Source organism: Daktulosphaira vitifoliae, unplaced genomic scaffold (genome assembly GCF_025091365.1).
Source record: "Daktulosphaira vitifoliae isolate Bord-2020 unplaced genomic scaffold, ASM2509136v1 Scaffold_4, whole genome shotgun sequence".
Lineage (NCBI taxonomy): Eukaryota > Metazoa > Arthropoda > Insecta > Hemiptera > Phylloxeridae > Daktulosphaira > Daktulosphaira vitifoliae.
Window position 1 is genome coordinate 3,023,811 of NW_026099575.1, and position 21,067 is coordinate 3,044,877.

Sequence of the window (21,067 nt, forward strand, 5' to 3'; positions counted from 1 at the left end):
TATTCATTTTTTTTATAAATTATATTTTATAAAAAAATAAGTTTACATTTTTACAACGATTTAATCACAGACGATTCTAAAGATTATTTTTAGGTGGGTATGAAGTGAATTTTGACAACTTTTGCTGATAACATTTTCGAACTTATTGAATAAAAATTTCCACAATTTATTCTAAAAATGATTTTAATGAATGTTATCAAATTCTAATTAGTTTTTCATAATGGTGAATGTTTTAATTTAATCGTTTAATCGTGCAGAAAATTTAATAAAATTCAAATATAATTCGAGTTAAAAAAAAAACTGTATTACTTAACTATGACAATTTATCATACAGATGTTGTATTAACTGTATCAATATAAGTCATGTGGAGATAGATGATTTCTTAATTAATTTATTGGGTAACAAAAAAACACATTCACCGAAACCTACTTTTTAAGTAATAACACAGTAATCTATCTTCGTCATAAAAATCTTCACTTAATTTAATTATGCTTGGATAGCAATTTATTGAAATTCAAATATATGGAATTAAACATTTTTTCCTCGATTATTCAGATAAAAATAATTGAAAACTAAGTGACAAATTATAAAATAAATGGTATTGGAAAATGAGGATTCCTTATAAAAACTCAATATTCCATTAGGTTCTTAAGCAGTGAATTATATTAAAAATGCTAATTTAGATAAACAAATTTGAATTAGCATAATTTATTTTAAAATGTTGGAGTCAAACACAAAAATTTCATTAAAAAAAAAATTATTTTGTCTACATTTATACTTGGATAGAATACTTTCCTGAATACCTATGTAAACTTTTTTTAAATCTAATCTAAAACAATTATAAATGAATTTAAACCATGAAATTTGTATAGTCATAAATATTCGAGGATTATGAGGGAAGTTCATTTTACCTACAAATACTAACATTTTAATGTAAAAATAATTTTTCAAATATAAATATCATAAACATAATTAGAAAAAATAAAATTATAGTACAATATGTGAGTATTTAATATTTTTGAATATCAAATTTAATTTTTTTTAAGCCTAGTAACATATTTTATTTAATGAATAACATATAATTTTAATAATTAATAAAACACCATAATTTACTAGCTAGTTTGAGAATCAAAATAAACTGAAAAATTGAATTATATTAAAAAATAATATGAGTTAAAGACCTCTCCACAATAATTCTCTGAATTCATCTCTGCTTCTATTATTAAGGAATTTAAAAACAAATTTTGATACTCCTAACAAGTATAATATTATACTACATATACATATATAATATATATGTATTAATAATATGAAAAACAATTTAGGAACACAAAAAATTTTTATGAGTAACACAAATATTTTTTACTGTAACTCATCAGTTTATATAATAATATAATTGATACACATTTGATGTATACAAGAAAGTGTATAAACTAAAATATTTCATAGGAAAATAATAAGTAATATTAATAATAATAATAATGTTAATGATAGTAATAATAATAATATTGTTCTATTTTATAAAAAAAAAATATATAATATATTTATATTAACTTATTTAAGTCTAATAACAATTATTAAAAATACATAAAAATTGAAATTTTTCTTAGCAAAAAACATTTAAAAATTATTTACCATTGTGCAGGGGGTTGCTGTGGGTTTTGTGGTGGATATTGAGGATATTGTGGATACTGAAGTTGCTGACTTTGAGACGGGTAATTCTGGTAATCTAGAAAAAAAATAGCCTCATACATTTTTTAAACATTAAGCATTAACATTAAACATTTAAACATTAAGCTTAAAATTTGATTTAAAAAAAAAATAAATGAAAATGTTTGTAGATAAGTATTAATAGGTAATAGCAAAGCTTAAAGTGAAGTGGAATGCTAGAAAACTTAGTCCCTCTATCTTATATAGTTCTTGACAATCATTCCTTTTAACATTTCACTAAAATGTTTGTGATTCTATAGGTAAAAAGATTAAAAATTATATAAGGATCATCTATTATTGCCACTCTAAGCTCTGCATAAAAATCTTTCATTTTAATACTACAAAACTAATATGTATATAAAGTGATTTTTTTTATCATTTTTTTTACCCACTCAACTACTTACAGAATAAAAATAATTTAAACAATTTTTTTTTGGTTATCTTCAGTCACGCATTATTCTTGAATTATTAACTATGTAACAAACCTTTATTTGTATATTATATATAAAACTTAAAAGTTTCAAATGTTTAAATCAACACACATGTATAATACATGAGGGATTACAAATACAGGTAGCTAATTGGTTTTTTATGATGTCGCTATTACAGTCACGGAGTGTTATTGTCAATTATGACTATGCTTTCTGTATTGCCAGTTGATGTATTTATAAACTCAAAACAATGTTTCTTACTACCTTTGATAATAAATGTTGCGTATCTGTGAATAACGACATCACAAAAAAAACCAATTCGCTACTTGTACTTATAATACCTCACATATCATACATGTATATTAACTCAAAAATAAAAAATTTTATATCTAATAAACGAATAATGTTAAGTTAAAAATTCAAATGCCATTTACTATAATATTAAAAACTCAAAATTTTTTATTAAATTCAAAATATGAGTTCTCATTAAAAAAAACAAAGTTGAAACCCTGATAAGGGATGAACTTAAAAGTATTACATAGCTAATAATTCGTCACTAAAAATAACAAAAAAAAAATATATATATATATATATTGTGTAAGCAATTGAGTGAGTTATAACAAATAAATTACCCTGTATATACGTAAAAATTAATAAATCATACTTTGTTGAGGATAAGGTAAAGTTGCATATGGATTATATGCAGTTGGCATAGGAGGCATGTATCCAGGATATGGACCTGTTCTTGGTAATGTGTATGGTAATGGCATACCTTGTGGCTGCATTGGATAAGGAAGTTGTTGACTAGCTATAGAAGAACTTAGGTTTAAGGGAGCTGTACCAGTTTGGACTGCAACATTTAAAATAAATGAAAATTATTATTTAAAATTTATTATTCATACTTAAATAATTATAAAAGACTAAGTTATTAAAAGGTTTTGTGATTCTAATTTGAATTAACAATTACCCATTTCATTAAAAATTATTAATTTTGAATGTGGTTAAACATAACACAATTTAATTTATTAAATACATTTAAATATCTTATTTATACCCCTTTAAAATGTAAACTAAAACTTACAAGTTTGATTTGATGGGGGGACAGTAACAGGTGTTTCTTGACTTAAATTTTTAGTCAAACTTTTCAATAATTCTTCTTTTTCAGCTTTCCTTGCAAAGCAGAAATCTGATATTTTATTTTGAGCAGTTATAAGTATCTAAAAATATTGTAAATATTAATAAATTTTTTTTTTAATAATTATTCTTTACATAATGTGTTACATTAATTTCTTTTTTTTAAGGTTAATTAAATCTACAGTTAGTCACTGAATATTTCATATAAAAGTTAGTAAACAATTATTTTTTAAATAAGAGTAATTAGATTGTTGCTGGAGAAGAGATGTTGACTTCTTTTTATCATATAGATATCATACAGAATAAAAAACAAGCATAATGAGTACATTTGTCTAATTTACAAGCTGTATTCTGTGGCTTTCTAAAATCAAAAAATATGTTATTATTTACCTCAGTTAAATCATTATAAAATTTAGTGCCTTCCATTAAATTGTTTTGTAATTCATTAAAAACATCATAACCAGCAGCTAAATCTTTAAAAAGAGCTTCTCTTTGGCCTCCGCTACTTTTTTCTTTGCAGAATTCTGTATTAACAACCTAAAAAATTATTATTTAATTTCAGTTAAGATTGAAACCAAAGAACCAGCCTGTGTTACGAGTACACTTGAATGAAGTGAAAATTCTTTCAGAATCATTCAACTGATAGATTTTAAAGTTTATATTGGAATAAAATAAACAAATTTTTATTTCAGTTGAAATTAATTTAACTGTAATAAAAAAAGTAAGTTTTTGATTGAATTTTATAAAAATATTATGTAAAAATTACATCTATAGTGGTTTTTTAAACATTTTTTTTTCAAAATGAAATATATTAAAGGCATTTAATATAACATTTAGGGGCTTAATTATACTATAAAATAAAATATAATTTATTACTTATTATTATTACTTATTTTTATAATAGTAAGTATTAATGTAAATTTAATGAATTATATATATATATATATTAATGAAAAATAATAATAATAATAAATAATATTAATTATTTTTATAAATTATTCATTAACAGATAAAAATAGTTAAGAATAAATATAAATATAATAAATATTTTTTATATTAATTAATATATAACATAATATAATAAATTATATTTAATCATTATTTTTATTGATTATTTATTATTGACAAATTTACTTATTTCAATATTAATAAAAATAAATAAGAATAAATGATACTTTATTTTTATTCATAAGAACACTAATATAAATAATAAAGTATTATATTAAATTATTATTAATGTTATATTATAATTTAATTATATTTTTTTACTTTTATATTTATATTAATTAAAATATAAATAAATACTATAGTAAATATAATAATTATATTAACTATATTTATTATTATTAATTATTATAAAAATAAATATATTTAAAAAATTTAATTCACATCAATATAACTAAATAAACAAATTATAAATTTATATGTATTAGTAATAAATTATTATCATTAAAAAGTAATATATTAGTTGAAAAAAAATATTTAATGGTTAAAAATAAAGTTCTATGAATTTAAAATTCAAAATCTTTATATTATTACAATAAATTAAAAACAACCGTTGAATGCTTACATTTATAGATTTTACAGATTTTTATGTTATTTATATATGTTTCTGGAACTGATACGTTTATCAAACAATAGAAACTGTTTCACATAATTATCACGCATCACGGTTGACATAATGGTCGAAAGTCATATTTAGTAATCACGTTTGACCATACAAACAGTGTGCGACTGCCTGTGACTTTTTGCAATTAACGGACTCTATTTTTTTATTAGGTAAAGGGTAAAAATTCTGCTGTTAGATGAACGTATAGAATTTTATGAACAATAGAATTTTGACCATATATTTAATAAAATAATATAATCCGTCTATGTTGGCCAAAGATTTTAACCGATTGTAATGCCAACCGTGATGCACAAAAATCCTTTTTTTTCAGACCCCTGTAAAAATTTTTACTTCAAATATTTTTTGGAAAGGGTCATTTCATTTTTTCTAAACTCCAAATTTAGGAACAAAATATCTAAAACAAGGGTTTACAATCTATACAGCGTTTCCTTATTTATTGAACATTCTATATATATCATAAATATGTTTCTGAACTAGCTAATAGATTATTGTACTTATTTTGGTAGGAATCATGACAACCATGACTTTGGATATTAAAAGGTGATCAAATATGGATACACTTATTTAAAAAAAAAATTTTTTTTTTAACTCAGCAATTTATATGTAGCTATAAAATTATTTTTTATTCCTTAGGGGTTAAAAACATAAACTTTAATCTTCTTTAATAAAACCACAAATTTTAGTTAAAAAACACAATAGAAAAAAAATGTTATTCTTATAACAATTTTTTTTTTCGATGAACCATTTTTCTGTTAGTCCTTATAACATTTTAGAGATTTTTGACAAATTTTTTAATGACAGTCTGATGTTTAGCATACTATAGTTGTTAATACTGTATGATGTCACATAAAAAAGTTTTTAATGACAATTTTTGGTATTATATCTGTTACTTATGATAGTTAATATAAATACTGATAATTTATGGCCAATGAAACAGATTATTGTTGTCTCTGGTAATATGAAAACCAAATTAATGATGGATTTCTATTTCAAATCCACATTTTAAAACAATTACAAAATAAAAACGGTTTATCAGATAAATTAAGTTATAAGAATACAATAATTTGAAAAAAAGGTTTTTACGCTTTTAAATACAATATTTAATATTTTTAATGATATAATAATAATTTAAATGCTGAAAAATAACATTTTAGTAGAGTAATTTTTAATGATACTCACTCATTTACAATTATAATTCTATAATTAAAAATAGAATATAATTGGTTTACTAAAAAAGTAATTGAGTGATATTTTGAAAAATCACAATCACAAGCGTAACGGGGGAGTTAGGAAGGCTTCAACTTCCCAATTTGAAGATTGAAGCTCCCTGAAAAGTGTATAAAAATAAACATATGTATATGTTTTTTTTTAAACACTTTATAGACCCCTAAAGGGTCATAGTGGCCTCCCCAACAAGGAGGAAGTTTCTAAACCATTGATACTCTGGGACTGTTGGTTAGTCTGTATGTATATGTTAATTAAAAAAATATAAGTGTGGGTATAAATAAATTCAGCACCTCTAAATATTTTATTCTAGCTGAGCTTATATTTTTTCCCTACTATTTAAGTAAAATATTTTGATTTTAAATTTAGACCAAAACTCAGATTAATTTGTGTCTAGATATTTGGCATACAGCTAATACGTATGACTAAATTTTTTCAAATTAATTATCAATTCAAATAATCATTGGACATGGATGCCCAAAAGTAAAAAAATAAAAAACATTTTATTTTTAATACCTGAATATGTGACAAAAGAGTTTCTTGTCTTATAAGACTGTCTCGAACTTGTATTTGTAAATGAGCATAAGACTGATCTAAGCTTTCAGTTGAAAGATTTCCTTCATTTATAGTACCTTCTTCAGCCAAAGCATTTAGAAATTTAGATTTCATATCAGTTGACGCACATTTCAACTCGGTCTCAATCACATCTCTTTCATTTTTCATTATTTCCACCTAAATTTTAAGATTCATAAAATTAATTAAATTTTTGTAACAATTCAAATTGTATTTAATTTGAAAAAAGGTTACTTATATAATAAAAATTGTTGAAGCAATAAATTATATTATTATAATTCTTTTTAACAAAATATTAGTTCTCATAAAAATAGTTTAATTCGATTCTAATTTTCTTATGAAAACAATTTTAACCATTAAACTACTCCACTTATATTAATGAATTATTAACATTAAAATGTGTAAAAAATGTATAAATTCATTATTTTAAATCATATAACAAAAAATTTAATATTTATTAAGAGTTTTCTTAATATGAAATTTTCTTTCATAACATTTTTGTGGATAGATTTATTAACTAATTAAAATATGAAGTAATTTATTGTCAAAGAGAAGAACCAAATCTTTATTTTATTCATAATGTTTAACATATTTTGTTCTAATATTACAATACTTACCTCTTCCATTAAATGTCTTAATTTATCAGCTGCAGTGGAGTTTGCAAAATTTACTCCAGAATTTGATGCAGCTGGCAGAACACTTTGAATTGCTTCTTGACCTTCTGATAATAAGTGAATAGCTCGTTTTTGGGAATCAAATTTCTCACGTATCATCTAAAACACATATTTTTAATAAAAGATTAAGGTAAAATTCCATGAACTATTTTTATAAATTAAAAACTACACATAACTTTTCATTTAACTAATTAGTAAATTTATAAATTGAAAAATTATTTTGTATCAGAAAAACTAAAAATTAATTTTTATAAATACCTTATCAGCAGATGTGGCATTTTTAATTATTTCTCGATATTTAGTAATATTTACTCTAAATACTTGAGTAAGAGTACTAGACTTAGTTCGATTCCATTTTTCTTTAAATTGTGCTTGAAGTTGATCATCTGATTCTTGTTCTTCGTTAAGCATTCTTTCAGACTAATATATTAAATTTAAATTAAAAATATTCAAGAATTGTTCTATAGAAATTACTCTTCTAAGGCATAATGGGTGGACTAAATATATTACAATAATTAAAAAATTAAGAAATATATGTAACTAAAAAAAAATTCATAAATTTATTTTATTTTACAAGTAGTTCATAGTGGTAAAATTATCCTTTTTTATACAGAGTAGAACATTTAATCAATTTTTTTTTTTCAATTTTTAAAGAATTGAATTATATTCTGAATTAAATACTTATAATTTTTTATATAGCCAAAACAGATTTTAATAATGATTTTTTATTTTAAAATTTATTTGGAAATTACAAGGATATTATAGATTTATATTAAAGTAAAACTTTCATATCACAAACTTTTATTTTAATTTAGCTATTATATTACTTTAGAAGTTTGTTAAAATTTTAATATATATTTTAATAGACTTCACTAAAGTATCTATTTAGTATATACCTTTTCTACGATAAGGTCAAAATATGATAGAAAAAAAACAATATTTTTAAGTTCAATAACGCTAAAAGAAAAAGGATTTTTCCATGAGAATTATCAATGCTTGAACTGAAATGTATAACACTAATAATAATATTGTAACATTATAAAATATTAAATAACATAATAACAATATTTATACCAGTCATTATTACTAATAAATTGATATAAGAAAACACTTCTTTCATTATGTATTATAAAATTATAATTATTTTAATATGTGCTTACTCTACCATAATAATTTTCATGAAAAAAAAATAATACTGTAATAAATAGCTAGTATAAAAAAATATAGTAACTTGTATCCATTTTATAATAACATAGACCACTCTTTGATAGTATAAAAAATATAACGCAAATAATAATACATAAAAAAATCAAATTTCAAAAAACTAGCAATTTAATGATTAAATTCAAATAAAAGTTTATTGTACAAAACATTTTTCTAAAAAAGTTCTATAAAATTGTTACTGTGAAATTTCCAAATAAATGTAAAACAAAGAACTCAAAACAGTTGGGACAAATATAAATAATAACTGACAGTAATTAACATCTATCATAAAAAACTCTATGATGTAAATCTGTTAATTTCACAATATTTTGTAATTTCACAATTTCTATTTTAAAATATCACGTAAATATTAAATAATTTGCTGAGTTGAAAATAAATAAATAATTTAAGTGTGATTTTTTTTTCTCAATACTTTAGTAAACATCTAGAACTTTAATTTGATGTAAATTTAAATTTAAGTTTTTCATTGGATGTTATTGAATAAACCCAATCAAATAAATGCTTATTTACACTAGTACTCTATTAAAGTTTACAGTAGTTTATAAACACAGGAAAAAAGGTATTAAAAAATTCATTTTTACAGAAGTGTAATTTTTGAAATATTTCTTTAAGTTTTTAAAACTTCTTCTCTTCTTCTTTCTCGTCTTAATCCCAACTACTTGGGGTCAGCCACGCTTATCCTAAACTTCCACTTCACATAATCTCCCATATCAGCCGTCTTCATATTGCATTCAATAACATTCCTTCATCCCTTTTTTGGTCTTCCTCTATCTCTTCTTTCTTCAACATTCATTTTCATAACTGTTCTTACAGCTTCCGATTCTTCTCTCTTCATAACATGACCAAACCATCTAGGTCTATTTTCTCTCATCTTATCCACGAGTGACGCTACACCTATACTCTCCTTATATGTTCATTTGTTATCCTATCTTCTGTAGTCACTCCACTCATCCATCTTTGCTACACTCTTTCTCTGATCTACTTTCAGCCACCCAATACTTTAAACCATACATCATAGTTGGTCTCACTATAATCTTAAAGAACTTATTTTTCAGCCTAATTGGAATTTTCTTATCTCATAAAACACCAGATGCTTCTCTCCATTTCACCCACCCACACTTAATCCCGTGTCTTGCATCTATGTCAATACCACCTTTCTTTTGCACAACTGATCCTAAATACTTAAAACTTTTCACCTTTCCAATTACGTCTTCACCTATTGCCACTGATCTCCTCATTTCATCTACCTCATGTTCTTCTATATCAAACTCGTACTCTATATACTCTATCTTATTTCTAATTATATTTAAACCCTATTTTTTTAAAGCAGATCTTCACACCTCTAGCTTTTGATTAATTTCCTCCCTATTTTCTCCTATTAACACTATATCGTCAGCAAACAACATGCACCACGGCACCTCTCCTTGTATTTATTTAGTAATTTCATCCATCACTATAGAGAATAAGTAAGGGCTTAAAGCAGAACATTGATTTTAAGTTTTTTCAAGTGTTTGGTACAGAGTAATTCAATATAAATTTCAGAATCTGAATTAATTTTTAATAATAAAATAGCATTAAACATAAAAATCTTAAAAATTACTTCATTGATAATTTCTTCATTTCGCTTTAACAACTCTGGTAATTCTCTAATCAATGTTTCAAGCTTTTGAATGCCACCATTCATACGCACACTATTTGATTTTTCAATAAGAGATTGAGGTATTCCAACACCTTTGACATCTTCTAATGCTGCTGGTAAATTAAGAGATGCTAAACACCTAATAAATATATAAACCAATACAGTTTGAATGAATTTAATATAATAAAAAAAATATATAAATATTACCCGTTGAGAATTTGAGTAGCTTCTCTAAGTTTTCCAATTTCAGTATTCACTAATTCAGTTTTCCTAACATCATATGTACTTAATGCCTGCTGTACAGATACGGGCACTAAATTTTCAAACAAATCTGTAATCATAAATTGAATAATCCAAATTCAACAATTATTTTTGTGTAATATTTGAATAATAATTAATCTTAATGTTCTAAGACCAAAATGTTAAGAGTGGGACTGTTAAGCTTTTCACATAAACTTTGGAAATATTATGTTTAGAGGACATTCAATATTTTAAAACCTAAAATCAATAGTAGTAATATTTATGGTGAGATTTAAATTTGGGAATTTTAATCATTTTCAAGATGATACGTAGATGAGTAGTTGACCTACCTTAATATATCCCCTTTTCAAGATGAATTCTCAAATATGTCACTGTTATTACTCAGCTTTAAATAAAACAATTTTTTCAATCAATACATTATAAAAATCTGAATTACATCTATTTTTATAAATATTACTTCCAAAATTAAAAAAAAAACACTTTTTTTATGAGTGAAAATATTCTAAAATTTATAGTTTTAAAATTTAAAAAATATTCAATATTTAAATTTTAAAATATGACTATAATTTTTTAAAAAATGTTTGGAATGGTATAATTTTTTTTTTTTTTTTTTGATAACAAATATTTACATCATATAAACTTAATTTACATTTCATTTAACTTAGGAAATTATCGACATATGATTTAACTCGCTAAGAGAGATGTTTTCTGTTAAGAAAACAACAAAAGACATAGACTAACAAAGGGTCAAAATATCTGCAGTAATGGAACACAAAAAAAAGCAAACACTAAATTAAATTTGATAAGGTCAAAATTTTGAATAACAAAGCTCATTGTGGAAAAGGAATGTATAAGGAAGCAATAGAAATTGAAAAATATCCAGAAAAATATAACAAAAATTAAAATTAATAAAACTTGATTTCTAATATTATATACCAAGAAAAAAAGACCAAAAATCCTCAGAAAATGCCTTATAGAAAAATGAACGCCAAATATTAAAACAATATATATAATTTTATATAATATATCAATTATTAAAAGGGTTAATTTCTATATTGCTATTTATCTAACTTGTTCTGAAATTTTTTAAATTTGACAAGAAAACTCAAAATTTTATTTTTTTCTATGCCAACTATAAGTATATTAATAAATTTTTATTTAATTTTTTTTTTTTAATGATACTTAAGTTATCAGTTTAACTCTGATAACATAAATTCTTTTTCTTTTTCCTCCCCTTAATCCCAACTACTTAGAGTCGGCCACCCTTATCTTAAACTTCCACTTGACACGATTTCCCACATCAGCTGTCCTCATATCACATCAATAGCATCCTTCCATCTCTTTTTTGGTCTTCCTTTACTTCTTCTTCATTCAACATTCATTTCTAATGAAATGTTTTTACAGCTCCAGATTCTTCTTCCTTCTCTCACCATAACATCCACGAGTGACACTACACCTATACTCTCTCTTATATGCTCGTTCTTTATCCTATCTTCTCATCTCTGCTACACTCTTTTTATTAATTTATAATATATAAATCATATAATATAAATTTAAAAAAACTATAATACTAATATTACCTTTAAATTTAGATGATAATTTTGAAGGTACGGGTGTAGGCTTAGCAATAGTAGCTTTTGCAACTGGCTCTAAATTTTTTACTTCTGGAATTCGTTCATGATAAATAAAATCATTGTCTTTTTTTGCTTCAGCTAGTTCTTGTTGAGCCTTGTTATATTGCCCTTGATAAATTGACCGACCACAGCGACTCTGACCAAGTTTTAGATAATTAATTGCTTCCTAAAGAATTAAAATTATGAAAAATCAATTTTTCTTAATTGGACAAAACATACATTTAGTCTTGCTATTTGTTCACCAATAGATTTATTATTTTTGCAAACCATAGATTGATGAAATTGAGTCAATCCTTGAAAAATTGCTTGTTTGGCTAAAATCTAAAAAAAAAAATCATTAACCCTTTATACGTTAAAGTAATAAATTATCATACACATGATGTCCATTCTTTATCCAATGACATTAAAACAGATTCTTTTTCCATTAATTTTACAGTTTCACAATAGTATTCTTCACATTGAGAACACAGTTTAGCAATTGACTGGTCTTTCATCTTGTCTAATTAAACAAACATAAAGTGATAAAAACAATAAGTTAACTAATTATATAATAAACTATCTTTTTGTTAATTTTAAAGTGAAAATGCACAAAAAATTATACTTTATCATATACTTTAGAACATATTGCATAGGTTATAGTTAATGAATTACATGTAACTAAGTAAATGAAAAATTATTTACTATGGCCAAACCTCTTTTGTTTAAAATAAGCAAAATGAGATTTTGAAACCTTATTATTTTAATTATTAACGAATACAATGAAAAATTAAATTAAAGTAAACATAATTATATTAATCATTCATATAAAAATTGTGGTTTTAAACAGGAAATTTTCATATGAATGTAGATATACAGCTTAAATGAAAAAAAAAAAATACCTATATTTGCTTTTAGAACAAACATTTCTTGAGCTTGTGCTAGCATAAGTGTAGACAACATAGCTAACATATCTGGGTTTAAATCAGGAGTTGGATCTTGTTGAATAACACTCATAACAGTTGTTTTCAGTGTATTAAAAATTCCAGCACTTTGCTAAAATATATAGAAATTTTAAACTTGAGTAAGAAATTTTTCTTTATAAAATGATATAAGATATAATAATTTTTTATTTTATTAAAGCTATACAACTTTTATAAAACAAAACATTATTTTGTATTCTTAAGTCAAAATTAAAAAATATTTTTGATATAAAACATCTTATGCAGCGTATCAAAACAGTTGTTGGCATGGTGATATATCGACATGAGTGTCTTTCAACTCTTTTCACTGGACTAGGCATTCTCCCATATCTTACCACACTGAATTCTAATACCTACAGTGTATACATGAATATCCATTAGAGAGAAAGGACAAGGAAAACATGTATCTCCTAAACAATATGTGATTCTTAAAAAAATGGTTCTTTAAACGTATCATATACTGTAGAAGGTGCTTATATGGGACAAAAAAGGATATAACTTCTGAAAAATATGTGATACCCCTATCTTACACCACGTTAAACTTTTATACCTATAATGTATAGAGTGATATTTTACACTTTGCAATATGTTGATTGTGTTTTAATTGAAAGTAATAACTATGAAAATAACATTTTTAATATTTTTGTAGTTTCAGTTATTAGAAATATTTTTGAATGATGAGTTTGTCTATATTTTTTGGGAGGTTGTATAATGTTACAAACAAAATTTATACAAAGATTGATAAAATTGTTAATTTTATTATAAAAATTCAGAAAAAATAGTGTATTTTTATATTAAAATTTAAATTAAATTTCTAAATATTATAATTATATAAAATAATTTTGAAAAAATGAAAGAAACACCTCATTCTGTAAAATTTGAAGAATCTGATACCCCAAGTGACCCGGGATCACATATTACAAACCCAGCAATAGTCTACTATGACTGACACAAAATAAAAAAAGGTTATTTAAGCTAGTTTAAATTTTATATCATTTTTTTCTCTCTGTGAGAGGGTATTGCCAAAAAATTCCAAATAAATGTGATTTTTAAAATTCTATGTATATTAGATTCAAATAACTTAAGTGAAAATCATTAACAAATTGTCTTACTAATATCATCAGAGGCAGCATAGAATATCCCTGTTACAGAAGTAACTGATAAAATAATTGAGCCTACTCAATTTTTAAGAATATTTATTTTCCTTTAATAAACCATTCTTTATGTTATATATATAAATTAATTTCAATGTTTCAAATCTGCTAAGCATCCAACAATGATTCAAATTTTTTTTTAAATTCTTTAAATTCAATTTTTTATAAATTTAATTTTTAAAGTGACATACTTGAAGATATTTTGCAGCAAGTTTTAATCCTTCATCACTTTCAAAATTTTGTGTAGCTGCTACAGCACTCTGTTGAGCAGCTATATTGAATAACACACAAACTTTTTCATAACCAATGGAACTTAAGGCTATTAGAAAAAAATAATTTAAGTTGAAAAATATAAAATTAATTATATATATTGAATTAATACTTATAGTATTTTTTTTATAGAAATTATGATCTATACTCTGAAATGTTTTTTTACTGCCAATAAGACTTCAAAAACTAAACAGTTTTAATAACTATAAAACTATATGCATCAGTATTGATCCAGGTGTATTAAACTTATATTTCATGAAAAAAACACACCAAATCACTAAAATTATTTTTGAATATTAGTATTTTCTCTAAATTAGAATATATGAATTATCTGGATATTAAATTTAAAAACTTGGTTAACATCAGTGAAGTGCATTGGTAAAATTTACATTTTTTTAATGAAATATGATTTAAAACTTTAATTTTGTTCATTAAATATAAATAGGAACAACAAAGAAGTAATATAAATTTAAATTATCACTAACAAATATTTAAAAAAATAGAGACATACTCAGATTAACTTTTCCATTGGCAAAGAATGAAGTCATTTTATTAAAAGCATCTTTCCATTTGAAAGGAATCTGAACTTCTGTAGGAGGCACTTTAGCTTCCAATGCTGTTATTTGATCATAGTAACTAAAAAATAATGGTTAAATTTCTATAGCTTGATTAAATGGCTCATTTTAAAACAAATTTTCTTCTCAATGTTCAACCAAAATCCATGAATATTAAAAAAATTGTAAATTTTTCTAGTAATGTTACACTCACTTAAACTCAATATGTTAAATTAAACAGCAGAAAATGGTTTTTGAGATTCTATTTTTTCATACCATGCCTTTTATACCATCTACTTGGGGTCAGCCACGCTTATCCTAAACTTCCACTTCACATAATCTCCCATATCAGCCGTCTTCATATTGCATTCAATAACATTCCTTTATCTCTTTTTTGGTCTTCCTCTATCTCTTCTTTCTTCAGTCTTAAAGAACTTATTTTTCAGCCTAATTGGAATTTTCTTATCTCATAAAACACCAGATGCTTCTCTCCATTTCACCCACCCACACTTAATCCCGTGTCTTGCATCTATGTCAATACCACCTTTCTTTTGCACAACTGATCCTAAATACTTAAAACTTTTCACCTTTCCAATTACGTCTTCACCTATTGCCACTGATCTCCTCATTTCATCTACCTCATGTTCTTCTATATCAAACTCGTACTCTATATACTCTATCTTATTTCTAATTATATTTAAACCCTATTTTTTTAAAGCAGATCTTCACACCTCTAGCTTTTGATTAATTTCCTCCCTATTTTCTCCTATTAACACTATATCGTCAGCAAACAACATGCACCACGGCACCTCTCCTTGTATTTATTTAGTAATTTCATCCATCACTATAGAGAATAAGTAAGTGCATAAAGCAGAACCTTGGTGTACTCTTTTACATTCTCTCCTCTCATGTCCATTCATATCTCCACATATCACTGCATTCTGATTACTAGCTATTCCTTGCATATCTTTCTACAAAACATTTTCTTATCTATTTCAACACATCCTACTTATAGTACATAGACACTTACTACGTTCAAAACTACAATACCTCTAAAATTACTTTTTTAACCATTATTTCAAATGTACAAATAATTTTTTTTTATTTATCAAATAAAATATATTATTCAACCAAAAATAATTAAAATTGATACTTGAAAATTTTAAATAGTCATATTTTTTTATTGTAAAATTCATTTTTTTTTTTTTTTTTTAGTATTTCTAATTATGTAATAAATTACAAAAACATCAAATACTTATATTTGAAAAATTCATTTTTATAACTAAATGTTGGTGTTTAGAATAAATGTATACCTCTCAGTCTTTAAGTATCGAAACTTCATAAATGACATGATTGAGATTCATTTATCATTTTTTCTGGTTAGATAAGGATTTAAAAAAATATTCCTAGGGTATTCAGACGATATTACTGCGATTCATGCTTGAGATTAGTGTTTAAACATTAAATTAAAAACTTTTTTTGGCTTTATATAATATAATTAAGTCAATAAAAATACCTGTAAATCAGTTCCAATGAATTATCATATTTATCCAAGACTTTCCACAAAGCTTGATTACGGAGCTTACTTAATTCATTAATAGCTTCCGTGTAATCTTCAGGATTATCAGATGAATTATAATGTGAAGAAATAAGATTTTTCAACGGTTTAACTATATTTACATCTGATGCACGTTTCACAGGAACTGATAGTAAATACGTATTAGTTGACATTTTAAGTTAAATAATTATTCACTAATTGTTAATTATTATAATTTAATAATTGATAATTTTATTGTTTAACGTCGTTAAAAACTATGCAAAAACTAAAAGAATTGATAAAAATAATCTAATACGTTTTGTATGAGTCACAAACCAAAAACTAGTCGTAACCGCCTAGACAAGTAAATTGATTCTTATCAATTTTACAGTGTTTCCACAGACTATATAAAAATATATTCTGTGTTGTTTCTTTAAAAATATTTTTAAATATCACATGCGCTTTCCAAATAACGAAATAAGTCTTAATATTTCCTAAAAAAAGAAAGACATAGAAATTGTTTACAATTATCATTAGTCAATTTTTACTTAAAAAAAAAATAAAAATTAGCTGATTAAAAACTGACTTACAGGTATATAAATTAAACTCTCGGATGTAATGGCGCAAGTGTTTTTACAAGCTATTGTCACATAATGGTTTAAAAATCAAAATTAGGCGGCCAAAAGTACTATTGTTAAAAAAATCAAAAATTGTTTTCAAATTTTTATACGATATGTTTTTATGATATATAGTTGTTAAAAAAAATTATATCAAATAATAAAAAAGTTAAATATATCTATATTATAAATTATAATTAAAATATATATAATTATTTAATTTTACAAGACTGTAGGTCATGGACGCAACTAAGGCAATAATGTTGGGGTGCTGAAGTTAAGTTATGCTCACAAACACGTAGGGACTTAGACGTAATTGGCATACATTATTTTGTATTATATGAATAGGTATTAGAGGGAGCAACGGGTGTTGCTCTCTAAGTACACCCCAATGCAATTTTCTATAAATTCGCCATTTTCTTGTATTTTAGGCACGTGAGGACAAAAACATTATCAGTGACTTTTAGCTATTAGGATAGACTATACGAATAGTAATTAGTAGTTTTCATGCTATCTGTAACTAAATTAGGGCACATAAGCTATACACGGAGTCTCTTTAAAAATAAAATCCTTCACTCGAATATTTTTTCTAAACTTTGCCTAAGATCACTACAAAAAATTCAGTCACTAAGTGTATTTTTTTATCGTCATGATACACTATACCAAGTAAAATTATGTACCAAAATTATATTAAGTTTCTTAATTATCAGCTAGTATACATTTTTATTATTTGACTTTAAAATTTAGTAATATATTGTTTTCGAGGTTTTATGACCCTCCCCAAATCAAAAATATTTTTGTGCTACTATATAATTCTATCACAAAGTTGCATAAACTCATGATTCTTCAATTGACTAAAACAAAAATTTAAATGTATATAATTCCGCACCCTAACAAAGATATAGATAGTTATATCCGTGTCTCTCTCCAGCCTATATTTTATTTCTGATTGATTAGTTCAAAAGAAATTATTAACCCGTAATTATTTTTAATTAGATCATTTTCTATTTTATAAGCTAGTTAAATTGGAATAGTTATTTAAAAAAATAAAGTTTATACCTCAATAAGCTATAAAGGTTGATATTAAAAAGTAATTTATAGCCAATAAATCATGAAATGTATGTAACTAATAAATAAATATATGTATATCACTAATAAAAGCGGAAATTTTTTTTCAATAAGTATATATTTACCAGTAATTGAGAAGTTTATCACATGTTAGTATCGGATTATGATAACTGTTATCAACTAAAATCAAAGGATTGTTTTTAAATATGTATAGTGAAGTATAAAATATTCTTTAAAAAAATAATGAATACTGTATATTTTTTAAAATATGTTTACAATAAAAATATTAAATTTGTGGTTGGTCATAAAGTCTCTAGGTATAAATCTGATATCATCTACAGCAAAAAATTTATTGTATATAATGATTTAATGCACTTTCGTCGGAAACAATCCAAACGAAGTATCTTAGTTCAGGTGTGTTCAGAAAACTCGTGTTCAGATTTATATTCTTATTGTTCAGAGTTTGGTTCAGTTAAAGAAATGTTCCATTATCAATTAAGTGGTACTAATCATTTTGTACTTACTGAATTTAAAGACCAAAATTCTGTTGATTTATTACTCAATCAAAGTGCTCATATTGAAGATACAAATGTGATTGCTGTTAAGTCTCCTTTTCTATGGTTTCGTTCTAATACAAATAAAAAACCTAATATAATAATGAATAAAGGGATTGGCTGTTCTTTCCAAACTTATGAAACTATGATTGAACCAACTATAAAGTCAATCAAGCTAGATACAGATAAATCTTTGTCTAACCAAATGATACAATTGCTTCATAATATTCAGTTAAATGATATTGGTACTAGATTAAGATTTTTAACAGCAATGCAAATTGAAAATGCACTTAAAGGAATATTTCCTCTGACAAAAGTTCTACCTTTTGGGTCATCAGTCAATAGTTTTGGAAAGATTGGTTCAGATATTGATTTAGTCATAATGAACAGTAAATTAAAAGAGAAAAAAAATAGTCGTTTGATATTTCATGGTAAATATATGTCCAATAACAGTAGAACACAAACACAGAGACATATTGAACTATTAGGAGATTTATTACAATTGTTTTTACCAGGATGCTCTAAAGTTAAACGTATTTCTCAAGCTAAAGTACCAATTGTAAAATTTTCACAAGATTTTATTGGTGTAGAATGTGATTTATCTGTTTCCAATGAGACTGCATTATATATGTCAGAATTACTTTACATTTTGGGAAATTTTGATCCTAGAGTAAGGCCTTTAGTTTTTACAATTAAAATTTGGGCTCAGGAAGTAAATATTACAAATGATATTCCAGGTAGATGGATAACAAATTTTTCTTTAACATTATTAGTATTGTTTTATCTGCAACAAGAAAAAATTATTCCTTCAATTCAGCATTTAGCTAAATTAGCAGGTAGCAATGATGTGCAAATTACAGATGATGGCGTAAATTGTACTTTCCTTAGAGATATAACAAAACTCAGTCATGAACCTTCAAATAAAAAAACATTGGAACAACTTTTACAAGGATTTTTTGAATATTATGCGTCTTATGACTTCAATACAAATGCTATGTCTCTAAACTATGGCACTACAATACCTAAACCCGAATATAATGCTATGTATATTGTTAACCCCCTTGAAGTTAATTTTAATGTTAGTAAAAATGTTAGTTTAGAAGAAACGGAAAGGTTTAGAATTGAGCTAAGGAATGCTGCATGGACAATTGATTCTCATATTATTAATCAAAAAACATTTAAATTATTTGATCTTTTCAGAACTTGTGAAACATATAAACAACTTAACAAACAAGCAAGTTTTAATTTTCAGAATACTTTAAATAGGTTAGTAACTGTGAAAGATTTGTTTGTTAATGATACACCTAATGAGCATAAAGAGATAGAGCATCAGTTAAATAATTCAAGTAAAGAAAATATTTAAAAATAATGTATATTATATTAACATAATATGTAATAAATTTGTTTTTATTAAAAACTTGTAAAGGATTTTGTTTCATCATTTTATATTTGGTAAAAATTTTAAGAGGGCTAACATATTTTTGAACTAACAATTTTAATAAATGTTTAATTTAGGTGATTAACTCTTTAAATGTCTCTCTATGTTTTTTATTCTCCAGCAGTGGCGTATTAAGGGTTTCAGGGCTTAAGAGCAATTTGTATTTGATGTCCCTAAAATTTTGTTGAACAAAATTTAAATGTTAAATCAAACAAAAATTTTCAGCTTTCTTTTGAAAGCATTACTGGTTATCCCATTGCTAATAACCCTTAGATACTCGCTTATTAAAAAAGAAAAAGAATATGCATAAACACAAGAACATAAATTATAAATAACATTACAACATTTTTACTAGTTTTATCAGATTTGACTAAGACGCCCCAGCTAATACTATATAGACACACCACATAGTGCAAAGAAATCAATTTTAACACACCAAGATTAATATCTATTAGAATATAATAGATTTTCATTTAGAAGTTAAAAAACTAAATTATAAATAAAGTTGTACCTTATGTTTTAGAAGTTGTAGAGTTCAAATTAATTAAGTAAATAGCACAAAAACATTTATTATATATATTTGGAATTTTTTTATTTAACCATTGTTAAAAACAATATTACATGAAGATTCTTGTTGAATATTTATGTTGCATCTTGAAACTAATGTTGTACATAACATAATAATCCGTCAGTATTAAATTATAGGTTTTTCTTGTCAAAAAGTAGACAAGATAAACAACTTACAGTTAAATGTTAAACAAAAATTTATGCTATGTTATCA

General features: G+C 24.2%; 2 protein-coding genes across 2 annotated transcripts; one reads left to right on the forward strand and one right to left on the reverse strand.

Annotated features, from left to right (window-relative positions):
• Positions 1 to 1,524: 1,524 nt before the first annotated feature.
• On the reverse strand, positions 1,525 to 16,914 carry LOC126905286 (programmed cell death 6-interacting protein). Its single transcript, XM_050684837.1, has 16 exons — positions 16,589 to 16,914; positions 15,030 to 15,154; positions 14,440 to 14,567; positions 13,014 to 13,167; positions 12,510 to 12,634; positions 12,355 to 12,456; positions 12,082 to 12,301; positions 10,448 to 10,571; positions 10,202 to 10,379; positions 7,636 to 7,797; positions 7,321 to 7,476; positions 6,647 to 6,862; positions 3,667 to 3,813; positions 3,224 to 3,359; positions 2,807 to 2,992; positions 1,525 to 1,730 (listed from the first exon to the last, which is right to left on the reverse strand). Exons 1-16 carry the CDS (start codon positions 16,801 to 16,803, stop codon positions 1,633 to 1,635), a joined length of 2,472 nt encoding a protein of 823 aa, XP_050540794.1. The 5' UTR covers positions 16,804 to 16,914; the 3' UTR covers positions 1,525 to 1,632.
• A 1,561-nt stretch (positions 16,915 to 18,475) lies between these two features.
• LOC126903805 (poly(A) RNA polymerase, mitochondrial-like) lies at positions 18,476 to 20,276 on the forward strand. The gene has a single exon (XM_050682298.1). It carries the CDS (start codon positions 18,538 to 18,540, stop codon positions 20,209 to 20,211), a length of 1,674 nt encoding a protein of 557 aa, XP_050538255.1. The 5' UTR covers positions 18,476 to 18,537; the 3' UTR covers positions 20,212 to 20,276.
• Positions 20,277 to 21,067: the final 791 nt, after the last annotated feature.